We start from the raw sequence: 19,353 nt of genomic DNA, 5'->3' as shown, positions 1-19,353 counted from the left end.
GAATTTTCCTACTCCTAGTCATGTCAAATTTGCCTGTCCCTAATCCGATACCTGAACGGAAAAGGTCTGGAGCGTTATCGCTCCCTTGATTATCTTCATTACGCGCCTATAATAACAATCTTTCAGACGGCTACGATGTTTAAACAAATCTGAATTTTCATCTCTTTTTTACCTAAAATCATGCGCACGCCGACGCGCCGGCCCATATTCGACTTATCGACTTTTTAAAGAAAATAATCAAAGCATAGTTTCCTTATCTCGAGTCAGCACACCCGGTTGTTGATGTTATTTCTATTCAGTATTCTGTTCCTTTTTCAACTTTACCTAAATCAATATCAAAGATTGAGCGATGGCAAAATATCTAAATAGCATAACTAAATAACACTGTTGGCGATAGGCCAACAAGCAGGCGAAGAAAAAGGAACGGTTTCCGATTACCCAAAACTGTATTTTTAACAGAAGTTAAATAATTCCCACAAAGGTATAATTTAGAGTTAAAGTGTGCTTAATTTATACCCTACAGGCTCGTAACGTTTAGTATTCCTTTTTCCTCTATCCTTTGAAATATCCTTCTTAATTCTTCCTGTCCTAGCACGAGGTCCCTGATTTTCTCTCCTTTATTCTCTAGCTTTTTGGTTACCTTTAATAAATTCATATAAGTTGATTTCCTAGGGTTTAAGCAACACTCGTTACCACGTATCGTTTAACACTTTAGCTTTAGCGTTAATCTAAGTTTAGCACTAATAATTTAAGCAAAAAAATTATTTAAGACTAATGATTCAATATATAATATATTTAATATTCCGAGCAATTTGTTTAATAGCCACCGTACAATTCTAGAATGTTCCAATCTGCATGACACTGCCAAAACGAAAGATGACGAAACGTAAACCGCCGAGAGCAAGGCGCGATGACAGTTCTCCCCACCGCTGCTGAATCCAGAGCAACTAAGATGCAAGGTGAGATGCGCCGACCGAGGGGTCGTAACACTCCCTCCCAGGTACGCCAGGTCCCTGGCTTACCTCCTCATCGTGTCGAATCTCCAAAACAGCAAGCTTAGTCACTGGTCGCTCGTAAATACCCGCCTGGGTCTGTACCGCTGCCGACCTTATCTGTCCATCCTTACTTTTGTTGACGGAGATTATCCGTCCCTTGGGCCAACAATTCCTTGGCAGTCCTGGATCTACAACCACCACAATATCGTTAACCTCAATTGATTTGACGTCACCGAACCATTTCGTTCTCTTGGTGATGTCTGGCAGGTAGTCACGCAGCCAACGTCGCCAAAAGATGTTCGCTTCGACCTGTGATGCACACCAGGACCGTCGAAGCACCAAAGCGCTGTCGTCCAGTATCGTGGCTGGCTTGAGACCACTTGAAGAGCCCAACAAGAAGTGGTTGGGTGTGAGTACTGGAGCCTCTGGATAGCCTACGGGCACATAGGTTAATGGACGGGAGTTGATGACATCTTCCACCTCGATCACCATGTTGCGCAGAGTTTCATCCGTTGGATTCCACCCTGGCTTCATCGCCGCCAAATTTTTCTTCACCGATTGTATCAGCCTTTCCCAGGCTCCTCCCATATGAGGGGACGCCGGAGGTAGGAATGTCCATTCCGTCTCTGGACTGGTGATTTGAGTGCCGCCTCGAGTTCATTCTGTGCCGCCTTTACCTCTTTGCTCGCCGCTGTGAAGTTGGTACCACGATCGGAAAAGATTTGTATTGGTACGCCCCGCCGTGCCATGAAATTTCTCAATGCCATAATGCACGAATTCGCGTCGAGCGAATGTGCGATTTCTATATGTACCGCCCGTATAGTCAAGCATGTTATTAGCACCCTCCACCGCTTTTCAGTTCGACGGCCTATCACCACTAACATAGGCCCGAAATAATCGATGCCAATGAACGAGAATGGTCTAGTGAAAGCCGCCAGCCTTGCCGCAGGAAGATCGCCCATCAGAGGCGGACGTGGAGCAGCTCTTTTGATTTTGCACTCCTGACAATTCGTTCTGACCCGCTGGAACAGTCGCCTAATTTTTGGTATACGGAAGGTTTGCCGCAACTCGTTTACGACAGTTGAGTGATTTTGATGGTGATAGCGTTCGTGACGATCCTGAACAATCAGCCACGTAACGTGGTGATCTTTTGGAAGAATAATAGGATTTTTTGCATCCATCGAAGCGTATTCGCAAGCACTGATTCTGCCATGCATCCGTAATACCTTCTGCTCATCCAGGAACGGGTTGAATGTGTAGATTGTACTTGATTTTGGCAATGCCTTCTTTCTGGGTCCTGCGCTGAGCACTCCTATCTCATCCGGAAAGGTCTCCGCTTGAGCCAGTCGATACAGGTAGACAGTGGCTTCTTGAAGTTCCTCAGCGGACAATAGTCCAGTAATGTGTCCCTTGCTATCCGCATTACGCTGAATGTTGTTTGCGGCCCTCAATGCCGTAGCGGTTGCGCGCAACAAGCGCTTCCATGATGAATAATCTTGAACGTTTATCACTGGAGCAGGTTGTGCCTGGTGGAAGAAAAGATTCGCTCGTAGTTCTTCGTCGGTAGTTTCCTCTAGATACGGGTTGGATGACCAGCTGCTGTGTAGTTCCCATATGAAGCTGGGTCCCTTGAACCATCTACTGTTCTCGGTTAGGTCTGGCACTCTCCGCCATTTCGTAGCGTCATCCGCGATATTTTCTCTCGACCGCTTGTGTCCCCAATCTGCTGCCTCTGTTGTTTCCAGAATTTCGCTGATGCGGAATGCAACGAATTGCGAATACCGCCGATGATCTGACCGAATCCAACACAACACGTCGCGAGAGTCAGTCCAGAAGAACCGCTGATGAACCTTGAACGACAGCGACTGCATGATTCTATCTGCCAACCTGACTCCAATGACTGCGGCCTGTAACTCCAACCTCGGAATGGATACATATTTGAGGGGAGCCACACGTGTCTTAGCACCGACTATAGCACATTCCACTGTTTTTTCTTGCTCGAAGCGTAGATATACGACAGCTGCGTAACCTGAGAGACTAGCGTCTACGAAAGTGTGCAATTGGATGTTTGTTTGCGAATCTAGTTGCGTCAGGGAGCGATAGCAGCGTGGTAGCCTGACATCCTGGACTTTTGGTAGGATCTCCAACCATTTCTCCCACTTTTCACTGAGACTTTCTGGTATCACGTCGTCCCAGCCGATGCCAGCTCGCCAAATCTCTTGAAACAAAACCTTGAGGTAGATGAGGACGTTCGATATTAACCCAAGAGGATCGAAAATAGCCATTAGCGTCCGTAGAACTTCCCGTTTCGTCAGTTTCCGTTGGCGCTCGAGTAGATCCCGATCGTGCTTTGACGAGAGCTTGTAGGTGAACGTATCGGTAAGCGTGCACCACCACATGCCCAGAACCTTCTCTGTTCCCAGCTCTACTGCGAGGTTCAAGCTCTTCTCGACGGTCTTCTCTTCCTTCATCGGCTCCACTACGCTCGGCGAATTGGAAATCCAGTTTCGCATGTCAAATCCAGCTTGCCCATGCACGAATTTCACATCTTTGGCAAGCTGGATAGCTTCCTGTTCTGTCTCGACGCTTACCAGCATAGCATCCACATAATGCTGTTTGATGATGGCTTGTGCGGCTGCAGGAAATTTGGCTTCAAATTTGCGCGCATTCATGTTTTTCACAAACTGCGCACAGCTTGGTGAACAACTAGTACCGAACGGCATCACTTGCGTCACGTAAACGTCTGGTTCATTTGAAGATCCGTCGCTCCACAGTACTCTAAGGCAATCCTGATCTTTCTTGGTCATTAGTACCTGCAAGTACATCTCCTTCACGTCACCACTAAGCCCCACCCAGAATTCCCGGAACCGATAGAGTACGTAATCGAGAGGAGTTAGTAAATCTTCCTGTCATGAGCATCGAGTTAAGGGATATACCGTTAGTTTTAGCTGCCGCGTCCCACACGATTCTCACTTTCCCTGGTTTATTCGGGTTGAACACTGGGAATAGCGGAAGATACCATACCCGCTCATTGGAAGTGCGCAGCTCTTCTTGGGAAAGCTTCCTGATGTACCCCTTTCGCCGATAGTCTTCAATTTTTGCCCGCAAAACTTCTGCTACCTCTGGCTGCTTCTTCATTCTCGCCTCCAAGCAGTGGAAACGACGCAATGCTGTAGGTTTGCTGTTTGGGAAGCGAACTTCGTTAAATTTCCACAAGAGACCAACCTCGTACCGACCACTGTTTGTCTGGACAACTGACTGCAGAATTTCTTGCGCGCGCTTCTCTTCAAATGACACTAGAAGCTTTTCCGGCTTGTAGATCCCTAAACTGTCCAATGAAAAGTAGTCACGAACGGCTTGCTGCAACATCTCATCGGACCGCTCGCTGCATGGGCACGGTTGAACACTATGGCGGTGGTGACTCACAACAGCATCTACAGTTTCCCCACCTCCATGAACAATCCAACCTAGACGTGTCTTCGTTGCTATTGGCTCGTGCATTTTCCCTTCCTTTCCCTTGAGTGGGAGTGTGAGATTTGCGTTATCGATTCCGATTAAGAGTCGGGGCTGTACGTTTTTGTAGGACTCGATCGGGATACCCTTGCAGGTGAGGATACTGCTCGTTCAACTTTTGCATGTCAACCGTCTGGTGGAAAAGATCGAGACTGGCGACGGTATGGGCTCCTGCAATGCGATACTTCTTCTGGATTTCTCCTGTTCCGGAAATCTCGAGATCCAACTTCAGAGAATCATTCTCCATCCGTCGCTTGTTAGCGGTCCACTAGAGGCACAAAGGTTCGGGTTTTCCTTGCAGCTTCAATTCTTGCACCAGCGAGTAGTCCACTAGGGTCAGTGATGATCCATCGTCGAGGAAAGCGAAGGTCTTGATAGACTTACTCGGACCATGGATGACGACTGGAGCAACCCGAAATAACCCTTTGTTGGCCGACTTGTGATGAGTGTTGCACTCGCGAACCGACGTGTTTTGAGCAACTGTGGCAGAATTCTTTCCTGGAGCGTTAGAACTACTTGCGGCAGCTCCATCGCGCTGAACGTTGTGAAGAAGCTGGTGGTGTTTGAACGTGCAACCATTCTTCCCGCAAACCTGTTTGGATTTGCAGGTCCCGGTGTGTTTACGGAGGCATTTTCTACACAGGCTAAACTCCTTACATTTCTCCAGATTGGGGCAAGTCCCTTTGCAAACAACACACGTTTTGGTTTCAACGACAAATTGTTCAGTCACATGTTGGCGTGGTTTGCCTACTGGATTGTTGGATGTTTCTTGGCTGTGAGCATTAAGGAAAGCAGAGTTCTTTTTGCTGCTTCGTGCCAGTTTGGTTTCGCTGAATTGCAGACTGGCAATCGGGCAAACTATTTCCGCTAGATCGTATAACCATTCCGAGCTGCGAGGTGTACTCGTGGCAAACTGCGACGGTTTCTTGCCCATTCTACCTTGAATGTCGCAGGAAGTTTATCCACCAATTCGTGTAACAGTGCAACGTTGTAAGAATATTCTTCCAGCTGGCAAGCTTCGATTACCGCACACAGGTTCTGCACGGCGAGAGAGAATTCGATGATCGTATCCAACTGATCAGCCTTCAGAGCCGGCGTCGACTGGATCTTGGTTATCAAATTCTGGACAATAACTTCAGGATTTCCAAACAGCATCTTCAAGGTAGAAATAATTCCTGGGACGTTCGATGGATGCATAAGTCTGCACTTAACTGTCTCGTACGCCTTCCCTTTCAGGCATTTCTGCAGCCGAATCAGGTTTTCCTCCGGTGTGTAGCCACACAGGTTGGTCGTCGTTGTGAACGTTGAGAAGAATAACGGCCATTCTTCCGGAGTACCGCTGAATAACGGAAGTTCCCGTGAAACAGCCTGGCGAGCGGCGACCTGATTTCGCGTCAAGTTGTTCACATCTTCATTTACCTCTGAAATTTGTGTGTGTGTGTCGGATGGAGTCCAGGCCCTAAGTTGCCTCGTTGCTGGCTTAAATGCGGTTGCCTGCTTTCTGACACCATGTGTGAAAGAGGAACTGGTTGGTGAGTTGCTGCTTGAGGATCCCGAATATGATTTCTAGACGAGTTTGGTTCCCGCTGAATATCAGGTGTACTGTGTACAGGTGCGCCTCGCGAATCTGTGATGGCAGCTCCGTTTAACCAGTCGACAATTCTGGAATCCGAGCGATCCTCCTCCCCGTCTATCTCCGAAAAATCATTAACTATTTCCTTCATCAGCTCGTGTCGTTTTCGTAAGTATTCCCGTTGAGTTGCTTCTTCCGCTTTCTTAAGTTTCCGCTCTTCGTCCGAGATCTGCAGCTCCAACTTCAACTGTCTCTGCTTAGCGGACCTCCTGGAACTAGCTCCGGAATGCTGGCTCAAGTTATCCTCCAAAACTCGTTGCTGGTTACTTGGAAGATGGTTAGATGCAGCGACTCTGGCAGCTGTGTTTGCGGTCCTCCGCTGTAGGCAGTGGTTGATACAAATGATACGGACTTCGGCGGAACGAATGGAACAGTACTGGGTACAAATGGAATCTGCTTTGCGGCACTTGACGGCACTGTATAGCACATACCATACTTGTTTATCCCCGATAATAAAACTAGCGGATTTGACAGGCAATTCGACTGTAACGGCGGCATTACGCAATTAACATGCAGTGGTTGATAGGGTGGCATGGAGGAGTGGAATGGCATTTGAGAGTGAGAAGGCATTGGCATATTTTGCCCAAGTGTAGGGCAGGTTGTATTTTGCGGTAACATCGTTGTTGTCATGACGAAAGAACTCGTTACTAGCTCGGAAGAACTACTCACCGGTAACGCGGTTGTGCTTACGGGCGGTACGGTTGTGTAATTTACTTTTGTCGATTGCTTGTTCTTGGCTCGGCAGGCTGGGCAGAGCCAATCATGGTTTTCGACGTCCTGGCTTACTCCCACGCATTCAAAATGGTACCAATCGTCACACGCGTCGCACTGGACCATCTGGGAGTCATCATGCCCACGGCATGCTTTGCAATTAGCGGGAGATTCTTCGGCAGAACTTTCGTTGCTTCTTGCCACCAGTGGCATCGTTATCCGTACGTGGATAAACGAATTATTTAAATTGTTGGCGATAGGCCAACAAGTGGCGAAGAAAAAGCAACGGTTTCCGATTACCCAAAACTGTATTTTTAACAGAAGTTAAATAATTCCTACAAAGGTATAATTTAGAGTTAAAGTGTGCTTAATTTATACACTACAGGCTCGTAACTTACGTTTAGTATTCCTTTTTCCTCTATCTTTTGAAATATCCTACTTAATTCTTCCTGTCCTAGCACGAGGTCCCTGATTTTCTCTCCTTTATTCTCTAGCTTTTAGGCTACCTTTAATAAATTCATATAAGTTGATTTCCTAGGGTTTAAGCAACACTCGTTACCACGTATCGTTTAACACTTTAGCTTTAGCGTTAATCTAAGTTTAGCACTAATAATTTAAGCAAAAAATTTCTTTAAGACTAATGATTCAATATATAATATATTTAATATTCCGAGCAATTTGTTTAATAGCCACCGTACAATTCTAGAATGTTCCAATCTGCATGACACTGCCAAAACGAAAGATGACGAAACGTAAACCGCCGAGAGCAAGGCGCGATGACAGTTCTCCTCACCGCTGCTGAATCCAGAGCAACTAAGATGCAAGGTGAGATGCGCCGACCGAGGGGTCGTAACACTCCCTCCCAGGTACGCCAGGTCCCTGGCTTACCTCCTCATCGTGTCGAATCTCCAAAACAGCAAGCTTAGTCACTGGTCGTTCGTAAATACCCGCCTGGGTCTGTACCGCTGCCGACCTTATCTGTCCATCCTTACTTTTGTTGACGGAGATTATCCGTCCCTTGGGCCAACAATTCCTTGGCAGTCCTGGATCTACAACCACCACAATATCGTTAACCTCAATTGATTTGACGTCGCCGAACCATTTCGTTCTCTTGGTGATGTCTGGCAGGTAGTCACGCAGCCAACGTCGCCAAAAGATGTTCGCTTCGACCTGTGATGCACACCAGGACCGTCGAAGCACCAAAGCGCTGTCGTCCAGTATCGTGGCTGGCTTGAGACCACTTGAAGAGCCCAACAAGAAGTGGTTGGGTGTGAGTACTGGAGCCTCTGGATAGCCTACGGGCACATAGGTTAATGGACGGGAGTTGATGACATCTTCCACCTCGATCACCATGTTGCGCAGAGTTTCATCCGTTGGATTCCATCCTGGCTTCATCGCCGCCAAATTTTTCTTCACCGATTGTATCAGCCTTTCCCAGGCTCCTCCCATATGAGGGGACGCCGGAGGTAGGAATGTCCATTCCGTCTCTGGACTGGTGATTTGAGTGCCGCCTCGAGTTCATTCTGTGCCGCCTTTACCTCTTTGCTCGCCGCTGTGAAGTTGGTACCACGATCGGAAAAGATTTGTATTGGTACGCCCCGCCGTGCCATGAAATTTCTCAATGCCATAATGCACGAATTCGCGTCGAGCGAATGTGCGATTTCTATATGTACCGCCCGTATAGTCAAGCATGTTATTAGCACCCTCCACCGCTTTTCAGTTCGACGGCCTATCACCACTAACATAGGCCCGAAATAATCGATGCCAATGAACGAGAATGGTCTAGTGAAAGCCGCCAGCCTTGCCGCAGGAAGATCGCCCATCAGAGGCGGACGTGGAGCAGCTCTTTTGATTTTGCACTCCTGACAATTCGTTCTGACCCGCTGGAACAGTCGCCTAATTTTTGGTATACGGAAGGTTTGCCGCAACTCGTTTACGACAGTTGAGTGATTTTGATGGTGATAGCGTTCGTGACGATCCTGAACAATCAGCCACGTAACGTGGTGATCTTTTGGAAGAATAATAGGATTTTTTGCATCCATCGAAGCGTATTCGCAAGCACTGATTCTGCCATGCATCCGTAATACCTTCTGCTCATCCAGGAACGGGTTGAATGTGTAGATTGTACTTGATTTTGGCAATGCCTTCTTTCTGGGTCCTGCGCTGAGCACTCCTATCTCATCCGGAAAGGTCTCCGCTTGAGCCAGTCGATACAGGTAGACAGTGGCTTCTTGAAGTTCCTCAGCGGACAATAGTCCAGTAATGTGTTCCTTGCTATCCGCATTACGCTGAATGTTGTTTGCGGCCCTCAATGCCGTAGCGGTTGCGCGCAACAAGCGCTTCCATGATGAATAATCTTGAACGTTTATCACTGGAGCAGGTTGTGCCTGGTGGAAGAAGAGATTCGCTCGTAGTTCTTCGTCGGTAGTTTCCTCTAGATACGGGTTGGATGACCAGCTGCTGTGTAGTTCCCATATGAAGCTGGGTCCCTTGAACCATCTACTGTTCTCGGTTAGGTCTGGCACTCTCCGCCATTTCGTAGCGTCATCCGCGACATTTTCTCTCGACCGCTTGTGTCCCCAATCTGCTGCCTCTGTTGTTTCCAGAATTTCGCTGATGCGGAATGCAACGAATTGCGAATACCGCCGATGATCTGACCGAATCCAACACAACACGTCGCGAGAGTCAGTCCAGAAGAACCGCTGATGAACCTTGAACGACAGCGACTGCATGATTCTATCTGCCAACCTGACTCCAATGACTGCGGCCTGTAACTCCAACCTCGGAATGGATACAAATTTGAGGGGAGCCACACGTGTCTTAGCACCGACTATAGCACATTCCACTGTTTTTTCTTGCTCGAAGCGTAGATATACGACAGCTGCGTAACCTGAGAGACTAGCGTCTACGAAAGTGTGCAATTGGATGTTTGTTTGCGAATCTAGTTGCGTCAGGGAGCGATAGCAGCGTGGTAGCCTGACATCCTGGACTTTTGGTAGGATCTCCAACCATTTCTCCCACTTTTCACTGAGACTTTCTGGTATCACGTCGTCCCAACCGATGCCAGCTCGCCAAATCTCTTGAAACAAAACCTTGAGGTAGATGAGGACGTTCGATATTAACCCAAGAGGATCGAAAACAGCCATTAGCGTCCGTAGAACTTCCCGTTTCGTCAGTTTCCGTTGGCGCTCGAGTAGATCCCGATCGTGCTTTGACGAGAGCTTGTAGGTGAACGTATCGGTAAGCGTGCACCACCACATGCCCAGAACCTTCTCTGTTCCCAGCTCTACTGCGAGGTTCAAGCTCTTCTCGACGGTCTTCTCTTCCTTCATCGGCTCCACTACGCTCGGCGAATTGGAAATCCAGTTTCGCATGTCAAATCCAGCTTGCCCATGCACGAATTTCACATCTTTGGCAAGCTGGATAGCTTCCTGTTCTGTCTCGACGCTTACCAGCATAGCATCCACATAATGCTGTTTGATGATGGCTTGTGCGGCTGCAGGAAATTTGGCTTCAAATTTGCGCGCATTCATGTTTTTCACAAACTGCGCACAGCTTGGTGAACAACTAGTACCGAACGGCATCACTTGCGTCACGTAAACGTCTGGTTCATTTGAAGATCCGTCGCTCCACAGTACTCTAAGGCAATGCTGATCTTTCTTGGTCATTAGTACCTGCAAGTACATCTCCTTCACGTCACCACTGAGCCCCACCCAGAATTCCCGGAACCGATAGAGTACGTAATCGAGAGGAGTTAGTAAATCTTCCTGTCATGAGCATCGAGTTAAGGGATATACCGTTAGTTTTAGCTGCCGCGTCCCACACGATTCTCACTTTCCCTGGTTTATTCGGGTTGAACACTGAGAATAGCGGAAGATACCATACCCGCTCATTGGAAGTGCGCAGCTCTTCTTGGGAAAGCTTCCTGATGTACCCCTTTCGCCGATAGTCTTCAATTTTTGCCCGCAAAACTTCTGCTACCTCTGGCTGCTTCTTCATTCTCGCCTCCAAGCAGTGGAAACGACGCAATGCTGTAGGTTTGCTGTTTGGGAAGCGAACTTCGTTAAATTTCCACAAGAGACCAACCTCGTACCGACCACTGTTTGTCTGGACAACTGACTGCAGAATTTCTTGCGCGCGCTTCTCTTCAAATGACACTAGAAGCTTTTCCGGCTTGTAGATCCCTAAACTGTCCAATGAAAAGTAGTCACGAACGGCTTGCTGCAACATCTCATCGGACCGCTCGCTGCATGGGCACGGTTGAACACTATGGCGGTGGTGACTCACAACAGCATCTACAGTTTCCCCACCTCCATGAACAATCCAACCTAGACGTGTCTTCGTTGCTATTGGCTCGTGCATTTTCCCTTCCTTTCCCTTGAGTGGGAGTGTGAGATTTGCGTTATCGATTCCGATTAAGAGTCGGGGCTGTACGTTTTTGTAGGACTCGATCGGGATACCCTTGCAGGTGAGGATACTGCTCGTTCAACTTTTGCATGTCAACCGTCTGGTGGAAAAGATCGAGACTGGCGACGGTATGGGCTCCTGCAATGCGATACTTCTTCTGGATTTCTCCTGTTCCGGAAATCTCGAGATCCAACTTCAGAGAATCATTTTCCATCCGTCGCTTGTTAGCGGTCCACTAGAGGCACAAAGGTTCGGGTTTTCCTTGCAGCTTCAATTCTTGCACCAGCGAGTAGTCCACTAGGGTCAGTGATGATCCATCGTCGAGGAAAGCGAAGGTCTTGATAGACTTACTCGGACCATGGATGACGACTGGAGCAACCCGAAATAACCCTTTGTTGGCCGACTTGTGATGAGTGTTGCACTCGCGAACCGACGTGTTTTGAGCAACTGTGGCAGAATTCTTTCCTGGAGCGTTAGAACTACTTGCGGCAGCTCCATCGCGCTGAACGTTGTGAAGAAGCTGGTGGTGTTTGAACGTGCAACCATTCTTCCCGCAAACCTGCTTGGATTTGCAGGTCCCGGTGTGTTTACGGAGGCATTTTCTACACAGGCTAAACTCCTTACATTTCTCCAGATTGGGGCAAGTCCCTTTGCAAACAACACACGTTTTGGTTTCAACGACAAATTGTTCAGTCACATGTTGGCGTGGTTTGCCTACTGGATTGTTGGATGTTTCTTGGCTGTGAGCATTAAGGAAAGCAGAGTTCTTTTTGCTGCTTCGTGCCAGTTTGGTTTCGCTGAATTGCAGACTGGCAATCGGGCAAACTATTTCCGCTAGATCGTATAACCATTCCGAGCTGCGAGGTGTACTCGTGGCAAACTGCGACGGTTTCTTGCCCATTCTACCTTGAATGTCGCAGGAAGTTTATCCACCAATTCGTGTAACAGTGCAACGTTGTAAGAATATTCTTCCAGCTGGCAAGCTTCGATTACCGCACACAGGTTCTGCACGGCGAGAGAGAATTCGATGATCGTATCCAACTGATCAGCCTTCAGAGCCGGCGTTGACTGGATCTTGGTTATCAAATTCTGGACAATAACTTCAGGATTTCCAAACAGCATCTTCAAGGTAGAAATAATTCCTGGGACGTTCGATGGATGCATAAGTCTGCACTTAACTGTCTCGTACGCCTTCCCTTTCAGGCATTTCTGCAGCCGAATCAGGTTTTCCTCCGGTGTGTAGCCACACAGGTTGGTCGTCGTTGTGAACGTTGAGAAGAATAACGGCCATTCTTCCGGAGTACCGCTGAATAACGGAAGTTCCCGTGAAACAGCCTGGCGAGCGGCGACCTGATTTCGCGTCAAGTTGTTCACATCTTCATTTACCTCTGAAATTTGTGTGTGTGTGTCGGATGGAGTCCAGGCCCTAAGTTGCCTCGTTGCTGGCTTAAATGCGGTTGCCTGCTTTCTGACACCATGTGTGAAAGAGGAACTGGTTGGTGAGTTGCTGCTTGAGGATCCCGAATATGATTTCTAGACGAGTTTGGTTCCCGCTGAACATCAGGTGTACTGTGTACAGGTGCGCCTCGCGAATCTGTGATGGCAGCTCCGTTTAACCAGTCGACAATTCTGGAATCCGAGCGATCCTCCTCCCCGTCTATCTCCGAAAAATCATTAACTATTTTCTTCATCAGCTCGTGTCGTTTTCGTAAGTATTCCCGTTGAGTTGCTTTTTCCGCTTTCTTAAGTTTCCGCTCTTCGTCCGAGATCTGCAGCTCCAACTTCAACTGTCTCTGCTTAGCGGACCTCCTGGAACTAGCTCCGGAATGCTGGCTCAAGTTATCCTCCAAAACTCGTTGCTGGTTACTTGGAAGATGGTTAGATGCAGCGACTCTGGCAGCTGTGTTTGCGGTCCTCCGCTGTAGGCAGTGGTTGATACAAATGATACGGACTTCGGCGGAACGAATGGAACAGTACTGGGTACAAATGGAATCTGCTTTGCGGCACTTGACGGCACTGTATAGCACATACCATACTTGTTTATCCCCGATAATAAAACTAGCGGATTTGACAGGCAATTCGACTGTAACGGCGGCATTACGCAATTAACATGCAGTGGTTGATAGGGTGGCATGGAGGAGTGGAATGGCATTTGAGAGTGAGAAGGCATTGGCATATTTTGCCCAAGTGTAGGGCAGGTTGTATTTTGCGGTAACATCGTTGTTGTCATGACGAAAGAACTCGTTACTAGCTCAGAAGAACTACTCACCGGTAACGCGGTTGTAGTGCGCCCCTGAGTGTTGGTTGGGGTGACACCTGTACTTACGGGCGGTACGGTTGTGTAATTTACTTTTGTCGATTGCTTGTTCTTGGCTCGGCAGGTTGGGCAGAGCCAATCATGGTTTTCGACGTCCTGGCTTACTCCCACGCATTCAAAATGGTACCAATCGTCACACGCGTCGCACTGGACCATCTGGGAGTCATCATGCCCACGGCATGCTTTGCAATTAGCGGGAGATTCTTCGGCAGAACTTTCGTTGCTTCTTGCCACCAGTGGCATCGTTATCCGTACGTGGATAAACGAATTATTTAAATTGTTGGCGATAGGCCAACAAGTGGCGAAGAAAAAGCAACGGTTTCCGATTACCCAAAACTGTATTTTTAACAGAAGTTAAATAATTCCTACAAAGGTATAATTTAGAGTTAAAGTGTGCTTAATTTATACACTACAGGCTCGTAACTTACGTTTAGTATTCCTTTTTCCTCTATCTTTTGAAATATCCTTCTTAATTCTTCCTGTCCTAGCACGAGGTCCCTGATTTTCTCTCCTTTATTCTCTAGCTTTTTGGTTACCTTTAATAAATTCATATAAGTTGATTTCCTAGGGTTTAAGCAACACTCGTTACCACGTATCGTTTAACACTTTAGCTTTAGCGTTAATCTAAGTTTAGCACTAATAATTTAAGCAAAAAATTTCTTTAAGACTAATGATTCAATATATAATATATTTAATATTCCGAGCAATTTGTTTAATAGCCACCGTACAATTCTAGAATGTTCCAATCTGCATGACACTGCCAAAACGAAAGATGACGAAACGTAAACCGCCGAAAGCAAGGCGCGATGACAGTTCTCCCCACCGCTGCTGAATCCAGAGCAACTAAGATGCAAGGTGAGATGCGCCGACCGAGGGGTCGTAACACTCCCTCCCAGGTACGCCAGGTCCCTGGCTTACCTCCTCATCGTGTCGAATCTCCAAAACAGCAAGCTTAGTCACTGGTCGTTCGTAAATACCCGCCTGGGTCTGTACCGCTGCTGACCTTATCTGTCCATCCTTACTTTTGTTGACGGAGATTATCCGTCCCTTGGGCCAACAATTCCTTGGCAGTCCTGGATCTACAACCACCACAATATCGTTAACCTCAATTGATTTGACGTCGCCGAACCATTTCGTTCTCTTGGTGATGTCTGGCAGGTAGTCACGCAGCCAACGTCGCCAAAAGATGTTCGCTTCGACCTGTGATGCACACCAGGACCGTCGAAGCACCAAAGCGCTGTCGTCCAGTATCGTGGCTGGCTTGAGACCACTTGAAGAGCCCAACAAGAAGTGGTTGAGTGTGAGTACTGGAGCCTCTGGATAGCCTACGGGCACATAGGTTAATGGACGGGAGTTGATGACATCTTCCACCTCGATCACCATGTTGCGCAGAGTTTCATCCGTTGGATTCCATCCTGGCTTCATCGCCGCCAAATTTTTCTTCACCGATTGTATCAGCCTTTCCCAGGCTCCTCCCATATGAGGGGACGCCGGAGGTAGGAATGTCCATTCCGTCTCTGGACTGGTGATTTGAGTGCCGCCTCGAGTTCATTCTGTGCCGCCTTTACCTCTTTGCTCGCCGCTGTGAAGTTGGTACCACGATCGGAAAAGATTTGTATTGGTACGCCCCGCCGTGCCATGAAATTTCTCAATGCCATAATGCACGAATTCGCGTCGAGCGAATGTGCGATTTCTATATGTACCGCCCGTATAGTCAAGCATGTTATTAGCACCCTCCACCGCTTTTCAGTTCGACGGCCTATCACCACTAACATAGGCCCGAAATAATCGATGCCAATGAACGAGAATGGTCTAGTGAAAGCCGCCAGCCTTGCCGCAGGAAGATCGCCCATCAGAGGCGGACGTGGAGCAGCTCTTTTGATTTTGCACTCCTGACAATTCGTTCTGACCCGCTGGAACAGTCGCCTAATTTTTGGTATACGGAAGGTTTGCCGCAACTCGTTTACGACAGTTGAGTGATTTTGATGGTGATAGCGTTCGTGACGATCCTGAACAATCAGCCACGTAACGTGGTGATCTTTTGGAAGAATAATAGGATTTTTTGCATCCATCGAAGCGTATTCGCAAGCACTGATTCTGCCATGCATCCGTAATACCTTCTGCTCATCCAGGAACGGGTTGAATGTGTAGATTGTACTTGATTTTGGCAATGCCTTCTTTCTGGGTCCTGCGCTGAGCACTCCTATCTCATCCGGAAAGGTCTCCGCTTGAGCCAGTTGATACAGGTAGACAGTGGCTTCTTGAAGTTCCTCAGCGGACAATAGTCCAGTAATGTGTTCCTTGCTATCCGCATTACGCTGAATGTTGTTTGCGGCCCTCAATGCCGTAGCGGTTGCGCGCAACAAGCGCTTCCATGATGAATAATCTTGAACGTTTATCACTGGAGCAGGTTGTGCCTGGTGGAAGAAGAGATTCGCTCGTAGTTCTTCGTCGGTAGTTTCCTCTAGATACGGGTTGGATGACCAGCTGCTGTGTAGTTCCCATATGAAGCTGGGTCCCTTGAACCATCTACTGTTCTCGGTTAGGTCTGGCACTCTCCGCCATTTCGTAGCGTCATCCGCGACATTTTCTCTCGACCGCTTGTGTCCCCAATCTGCTGCCTCTGTTGTTTCCAGAATTTCGCTGATGCGGAATGCAACGAATTGCGAATACCGCCGATGATCTGACCGAATCCAACACAACACGTCGCGAGAGTCAGTCCAGAAGAACCGCTGATGAACCTTGAACGACAGCGACTGCATGATTCTATCTGCCAACCTGACTCCAATGACTGCGGCCTGTAACTCCAACCTCGGAATGGATACAAATTTGAGGGGAGCCACACGTGTCTTAGCACCGACTATAGCACATTCCACTGTTTTTTCTTGCTCGAAGCGTAGATATACGACAGCTGCGTAACCTGAGAGACTAGCGTCTACGAAAGTGTGCAATTGGATGTTTGTTTGCGAATCTAGTTGCGTCAGGGAGCGATAGCAGCGTGGTAGCCTGACATCCTGGACTTTTGGTAGGATCTCCAACCATTTCTCCCACTTTTCACTGAGACTTTCTGGTATCACGTCGTCCCAACCAATGCCAGCTCGCCAAATCTCTTGAAACAAAACCTTGAGGTAGATGAGGACGTTCGATATTAACCCAAGAGGATCGAAAACAGCCATTAGCGTCCGTAGAACTTCCCGTTTCGTCAGTTTCCGTTGGCGCTCGAGTAGATCCCGATCGTGCTTTGACGAGAGCTTGTAGGTGAACGTATCGGTAAGCGTGCACCACCACATGCCCAGAACCTTCTCTGTTCCCAGCTCTACTGCGAGGTTCAAGCTCTTCTCGACGGTCTTCTCTTCCTTCATCGGCTCCACTACGCTCGGCGAATTGGAAATCCAGTTTCGCATGTCAAATCCAGCTTGCCCATGCACGAATTTCACATCTTTGGCAAGCTGGATAGCTTCCTGTTCTGTCTCGACGCTTACCAGCATAGCATCCACATAATGCTGTTTGATGATGGCTTGTGCGGCTGCAGGAAATTTGGCTTCAAATTTGCGCGCATTCATGTTTTTCACAAACTGCGCACAGCTTGGTGAACAACTAGTACCGAACGGCATCACTTGCGTCACGTAAACGTCTGGTTCATTTGAAGATCCGTCGCTCCACAGTACTCTAAGGCAATGCTGATCTTTCTTGGTCATTAGTACCTGCAAGTACATCTCCTTCACGTCACCACTGAGCCCCACCCAGAATTCCCGGAACCGATAGAGTACGTAATCGAGAGGAGTTAGTAAATCTTCCTGTCATGAGCATCGAGTTAAGGGATATACCGTTAGTTTTAGCTGCCGCGTCCCACACGATTCTCACTTTCCCTGGTTTATTCGGGTTGAACACTGGGAATAGCGGAAGATACCATACCCGCTCATTGGAAGTGCGCAGCTCTTCTTGGGAAAGCTTCCTGATGTACCCCTTTCGCCGATAGTCTTCAATTTTTGCCCGCAAAACTTCTGCTACCTCTGGCTGCTTCTTCATTCTCGCCTCCAAGCAGTGGAAACGACGCAATGCTGTAGGTTTGCTGTTTGGGAAGCGAACTTCGTTAAATTTCCACAAGAGACCAACCTCGTACCGACCACTGTTTGTCTGGACAACTGACTGCAGAATTTCTTGCGCGCGCTTCTCTTCAAATGACACTAGAAGCTTTTCTGGCTTGTAGATCCCTAAACTGTCCAATGAAAAGTAGTCACGAACGGCTTGCTGCAACATCTCATCGGACCGCTCGCTGCATGGGCACGGTTGAACACTATGGCGGTGGTGACTCACAACAGCATCTACAGTTTCCCCACCTCCATGAACAATCCAACCTAGACGTGTCTTCGTTGCTATTGGCTCGTGCATTTTCCCTTCCTTTCCCTTGAGTGGGAGTGTGAGATTTGCGTTATCGATTCCGATTAAGAGTCGGGGCTGTACGTTTTTGTAGGACTCGATCGGGATACCCTTGCAGGTGAGGATACTGCTCGTTCAACTTTTGCATGTCAACCGTCTGGTGGAAAAGATCGAGACTGGCGACGGTATGGGCTCCTGCAATGCGATACTTCTTCTGGATTTCTCCTGTTCCGGAAATCTCGAGATCCAACTTCAGAGAATCATTCTCCATCCGTCGCTTGTTAGCGGTCCACTAGAGGCACAAAGGTTCGGGTTTTCCTTGCAGCTTCAATTCTTGCACCAGCGAGTAGTCCACTAGGGTCAGTGATGATCCATCGTCGAGGAAAGCGAAGGTCTTGATAGACTTACTCGGACCATGGATGACGACTGGAGCAACCCGAAATAACCCTTTGTTGGCCGACTTGTGATGAGTGTTGCACTCGCGAACCGACGTGTTTTGAGCAACTGTGGCAGAATTCTTTCCTGGAGCGTTAGAACTACTTGCGGCAGCTCCATCGCGCTGAACGTTGTGAAGAAGCTGGTGGTGTTTGAACGTGCAACCATTCTTCCCGCAAACCTGCTTGGATTTGCAGGTCCCGGTGTGTTTACGGAGGCATTTTCTACACAGGCTAAACTCCTTACATTTCTCCAGATTGGGGCAAGTCCCTTTGCAAACAACACACGTTTTGGTTTCAACGACAAATTGTTCAGTCACATGTTGGCGTGGTTTGCCTACTGGATTGTTGGATGTTTCTTGGCTGTGAGCATGAAGGAAAGCAGAGTTCTTTTTGCTGCTTCGTGCCAGTTTGGTTTCGCTGAATTGCAGACTGGCAATCGGGCAAACTATTTCCGCTAGATCGTATAACCATTCCGAGCTGCGAGGTGTACTCGTGGCAAACTGCGACGGTTTCTTGCCCATTCTACCTTGAATGTCGCAGGAAGTTTATCCACCAATTCGTGTAACAGTGCAACGTTGTAAGAATATTCTTCCAGCTGGCAAGCTTCGATTACCGCACACAGGTTCTGCACGGCGAGAGAGAATTCGATGATCGTATCCAACTGATCAGCCTTCAGAGCCGGCGTCGACTGGATCTTGGTGGACAATAACTTCAGGATTTCCAAACAGCATCTTCAAGGTAGAAATAATTCCTGGGACGTTCGATGGATGCATAAGTCTGCACTTAACTGTCTCGTACGCCTTCCCTTTCAGGCATTTCTGCAGCCGAATCAGGTTTTCCTCCGGTGTGTAGCCACACAGGTTGGTCGTCGTTGTGAACGTTGAGAAGAATAACGGCCATTCTTCCGGAGTACCGCTGAATAACGGAAGTTCCCGTGAAACAGCCTGGCGAGCGGCGATC

At 48.1% G+C, this 19,353-nt stretch overlaps 3 protein-coding genes and 1 long non-coding RNA gene across 4 annotated transcripts; all 4 read right to left on the bottom strand.

Moving 5' to 3' along the window:
• Positions 1-1,558: 1,558 nt before the first annotated feature.
• Positions 1,559-4,496, bottom strand: LOC129719603 (uncharacterized). The gene is made up of 2 exons (XM_055670994.1): positions 3,969-4,496; positions 1,559-3,901 (listed from the first exon to the last, which is right to left on the bottom strand). Exons 1-2 carry the CDS (start codon positions 4,494-4,496, stop codon positions 1,559-1,561), a joined length of 2,871 nt encoding a protein of 956 aa, XP_055526969.1.
• A 3,780-nt stretch (positions 4,497-8,276) lies between these two features.
• LOC129719602 (uncharacterized) lies at positions 8,277-11,214 on the bottom strand. Its single transcript, XM_055670992.1, has 2 exons — positions 10,687-11,214; positions 8,277-10,619 (listed from the first exon to the last, which is right to left on the bottom strand). Exons 1-2 carry the CDS (start codon positions 11,212-11,214, stop codon positions 8,277-8,279), a joined length of 2,871 nt encoding a protein of 956 aa, XP_055526967.1.
• A 2,327-nt stretch (positions 11,215-13,541) lies between these two features.
• Positions 13,542-14,277, bottom strand: LOC129726028 (uncharacterized). The gene is made up of 3 exons (XR_008728230.1): positions 14,169-14,277; positions 14,005-14,112; positions 13,542-13,941 (listed from the first exon to the last, which is right to left on the bottom strand). It is a non-coding gene; the product is annotated as an uncharacterized LOC129726028 (long non-coding RNA).
• A 753-nt stretch (positions 14,278-15,030) lies between these two features.
• On the bottom strand, positions 15,031-17,968 carry LOC129719601 (uncharacterized). Its single transcript, XM_055670991.1, has 2 exons — positions 17,441-17,968; positions 15,031-17,373 (listed from the first exon to the last, which is right to left on the bottom strand). The coding sequence occupies exons 1-2, from the start codon at positions 17,966-17,968 to the stop codon at positions 15,031-15,033; spliced, it is 2,871 nt and encodes a 956-aa protein (XP_055526966.1).
• Between the last annotated feature and the right edge of the window lie 1,385 nt (positions 17,969-19,353).

The sequence above is a fragment of the Wyeomyia smithii genome, chromosome 2 (genome assembly GCF_029784165.1).
Source record: "Wyeomyia smithii strain HCP4-BCI-WySm-NY-G18 chromosome 2, ASM2978416v1, whole genome shotgun sequence".
NCBI lineage: Eukaryota > Metazoa > Arthropoda > Insecta > Diptera > Culicidae > Wyeomyia > Wyeomyia smithii.
The sequence above is the reverse complement of the archived record's forward strand: the minus strand, read 5'-3'. Positions and strand labels throughout refer to the sequence as shown.